The sequence below is a fragment of the Phalaenopsis equestris genome, unplaced genomic scaffold, assembly GCF_001263595.1.
Source record: "Phalaenopsis equestris unplaced genomic scaffold, ASM126359v1 Scaffold000251, whole genome shotgun sequence".
Taxonomy (NCBI): Eukaryota; Viridiplantae; Streptophyta; class Magnoliopsida; order Asparagales; family Orchidaceae; genus Phalaenopsis; species Phalaenopsis equestris.
In genome coordinates, this window is record NW_018164693.1 from 2,027,443 (window position 1) to 2,031,290 (window position 3,848).

General features: G+C 44.2%; 1 protein-coding gene across 1 annotated transcript in view; it reads left to right on the plus strand.

The window, feature by feature from the left end:
* The first annotated feature begins 2,022 nt into the window (after positions 1 to 2,022).
* The window catches only part of LOC110024293 (ankyrin-3-like), a 7,127-nt gene continuing 5,301 nt past the window's right edge, over positions 2,023 to 3,848 (plus strand). The window contains exon 1 of the mRNA XM_020724171.1: positions 2,023 to 3,846. Coding sequence (XP_020579830.1) covers positions 2,372 to 3,846 — 1,475 coding nt within the window. The 5' untranslated portion in view covers positions 2,023 to 2,371. The remainder of the gene's footprint in view (positions 3,847 to 3,848) is intronic.

Consider the following 3,848-nt stretch of genomic DNA (forward strand, 5'->3'; position numbering starts at 1 on the left):
CTTTTATGTTAAATGTTAAAACTGTTAAAAATACTTGTATTTGTATATGATGCGTAAAAGCATAAGAATTGTGTAGTATGTATGCAAATTTCCAAAAAAAAAAAAAAATATTTAATAAAATTTCAAAATGAAATACAATATTTTCAGTCACATTTTAGTAGATTGAATTAACTCTCAAATTTTGCTTTAGTAAGCTTTAGACATTTTCAAAAATGTTCTAAAATTGCCACAGTATAATTTATAATTGAACAATCTCATACAATTTTTTATTGATAGATTATTATTATTTAAAAAAATTTATATTCCGTTCATGTCAAAATATATTTGTATAATCATAAAGTGAATGTCCAAGTCATCACTAATCGGTGATCCATATTGCTCAAATTGTTGTGAATCTGAAGATCAAGACTGTTGTAAATTCAAGCATTCGGAACTCATCACCCGGCACAAATTGTCAATTAGAAGCGGATCCTTGCCGGGTGCCTGAAGCCGGGTGACCATAGCAGAGTGGGTGAGGTTAAGTGATCCAAGCCAGATCCTCGAGGCCGAGTGCCAAACAACCTCGAGAAAAGGTGCAAAGCCCGACTAGCAAAAGCAAAAATTCAATGACATGGATGATCTGGTATCTGAAGCCGAGTGTTGGGCGGCTATACCTAGAGTCGAATGATTCAACCCCGACATCTCAATGCTCGAATCAGAAGTTGACTTTCCCTAAAACAAAGAGGGCCCAAGCCTTGGAGTTTAGGGCAAGATGGAATCAAAAACCTTAATTTTCTCAAAACCTTGATTACTATAAATAGAGGAATTAAAATATACACTTCTTCTTCCTATAGAGGAAAAATTATTGGATCAGGACACATGATGCAAATTTGCATCAGGAGTTCAATGACAGACTGTCACGTGATAACCCGGGCTCAAACCGTGTATATCAATGGGCTCAAATTGCCACGTGGCTCCCTATTGTTGGACACCTGATGCAAATTTGGATCAGATGTCCTGATGCAAAAATTCACTAGAGGAATAATTTCCCTATAGAGATTCTATAATATTTTATTTTATTTTCACGCACTATTCCTTGGGTGTGATTTGAGTTTAATTTCAGGTCCAACAATATTTAATAATTTTTAGAATTATTTTGATAAAAATGTATATAAAAAATATTTTGAGAAAAAAAAAATCCATCACAATTAGTCATCTCATTGAACTCGGAAAATCCTGTAGATATAACATCGAAATGGATCAAGTTCAAATTTAAAAGTGGAAATGCATTTTATATTCAAATATAATAATCATATGAAAAAATACATATATTTTAGGTACTAAAATACTGGGGTTTTGCAAACTTGCCACTCTAAACATTATAAATTACATGTTTAACACCTAAAATAATTTATTTACTTAATTAACATCATAACTTTTTAATTTACTAAAAATTATTGGAGTTCATATTCATGTACACATATTATACAACAATATACAACAATATTTTATATGAATTTGAATGTATTTGCACGTCTGGACGACCAATAGGTGGGCGCCACGGCGGTGGCGGACGATGTAACGCCCGACGGTTGACAATCCAAACGTGCGGACGTACGTCCGGAATAATATTTTTTTTCCTTTAAACAATATTTTTTTCCTTTAAATGGCGCATTGAACAGCTGCCGCCATGAAAGATGATTACTGTAATTTAGTTTCATAACTGAAGAGCGCGTGGAAGACGAAGCAGTTGGAGAAGGAGAGCAGATAGATGAGGAGCTGTTGGCGGTAGCTTTGGGTTAGTTTTGTTGTGTTTAAAATTGTTAGTTGTTGGATGAGTAAATAAATTGTTTTAATATGTAAATTAAATTTTTTTGTAATACTAAGTTGTTAAATCCCTCTAAAATATAATACAAATGAATCCAACCCCATCCAATTGAAAACAAAAAAGAAATTCTGAATAGAACTTTATAAATTGAAAACATAAAACAGTCCAATTTCCCCATCCCTTCATTAAAAATAAATAAATAAACAAAAAGAAAATAAACCCCTCAGAGAGAAATTGCGCCGAACCATACCTTGAGAGGAAGCAGTCATGCATGCAACTCTCCACCTGTCACCTTCTCCCCTCCTTCGCCGGCCTTCCCACTTGCCCCAACTCTAAAAATACCACATTGCTTCCACCGCCCCCCTCCCCCCATTTCTTCTCCCTTACTTCTTCTCCTTTCATCTTCCTTCTTCCCAAAACCTCGCCTTTAAGTACAACTCCACCACAAGTTCGAATCTTTGGGGAGAAGTGTAGGAGAACTCAGTCTCTCGTCACTTCTCACTTCTCACTCTATCTCTCTCTCAATCCTCCTTGAGCAGAGACTGAAACCAGTTGCAGAGATCAATGGACAGGCTAATAAAAATCGAACCGACGAACGAGGTCGCCATCCGTGTCGAAACCGGCCAACGCTGCTCCGGCATGCTCACCCTTAGAAACGTCATGTACACCATGCCGGTGGCCTTCCGCCTCCTTCCACTTAACCGAAACAGGTTCTCTATCCGTCCTCAAACTGGTATCATCGCTCCCCTCGCCACCCTCACCGTGGAAATCACCTACCTACCTCCGCTAGCACCGGCCCCATTTGTCCCAGACTCCGCGCCGGAATCCGATGACACCTTCTTCCTCGACTCCGTTGTCTCCCCCGGCGCTGTTTTCAAAGACGGCGTTTCTGCCACTGCGCTGGACGCCGTGCCAGCCGACTGGTTCACCGCGAAGAAAAAACAAGTTTTCTCTGATTCCGCCCTTCGTGTCTACTACGTCGGCTCGGCTGTATTAGCTCGACTCGTGGATTCAGGAGAGATGGAAAAGGTTCGCGAGGTGTTGGAGAGGAGCGACCCGGCTTGGGGATCTGCTAATTCTTCTGATACGAACGGCCAGAGTCTCCTCCACCTCGCAATTGCAAGCAGCCGCGCGGATCTCGTGCAGCTCATTCTCGAATTCGGAGCAGACGTGGAGGCGAGAAGCAGAACAGGGCAGTCGCCGCTAGAAACGGCGGCGGCTGCAGGGGAGACTTTGATTGCGGAATTACTCCTTGCTCGTGGGGCATCCACGGAGCGATCAATTGGATCTCCCATGGGTCCAATTCACCTCGCGGCGGCCGGGGGACATACCGAGCTTCTCCGGCTTCTACTCCTAAAAGGCGCGGCGCCTGATGCTGCCACTGCTGACGGACGTACGTCGCTGCATCTGGCAGCAGCGTTGCAGCGCCGGGAATGCGCGGAGCTACTGCTTTCCGCCGGCACACGTGCCGACGTCTTAGGAGGACCGGCGAATGAGACTCCTCTGCACCTCGCTGCGGCGGCGGGGGACGAGGCAACGACTCGGCTGCTGATATCGAGCGGCTGTGCTGGATTGAGGGAAGCCAGGAATGGCGCCGGGAAGACTGCGTTCGATGTTGCGGCGGAGGAAGGCCAAAGGCGGCTCTTTGATCTTCTTAAAGCCGGCGAGGGTCTCGCCACGGCGGCTAGGAGCGGGGATGTCAGGGCAGTTGTGAGGGCGATCGAGATGGGGGCGGCAGTGGATGGAAAGGATGGGTTTGGGTGGACTGCGTTGATGCGCGCCGGATTCAAAGGCAGGGTTGAAATAATGAAAGTTCTGATTGAAAAAGGAGCGAGCTTGGATGCGAGGGACGAAGCAGGGTATACGGCTCTGCACTGCGCAGCGGAGGCGGGACAGGTAGAAGCGGTTGAGGTTCTCGTTAAGCGAGGAGCGGATGTGGAGTTAAAGACGGGGAAGGGAAAGACGGCACTGGAGATCGCGACGACGTTAGGCTATACTGGAATTGTGAGGATTCTGGTTAATGGAGGAGCAGTGGCTGGGC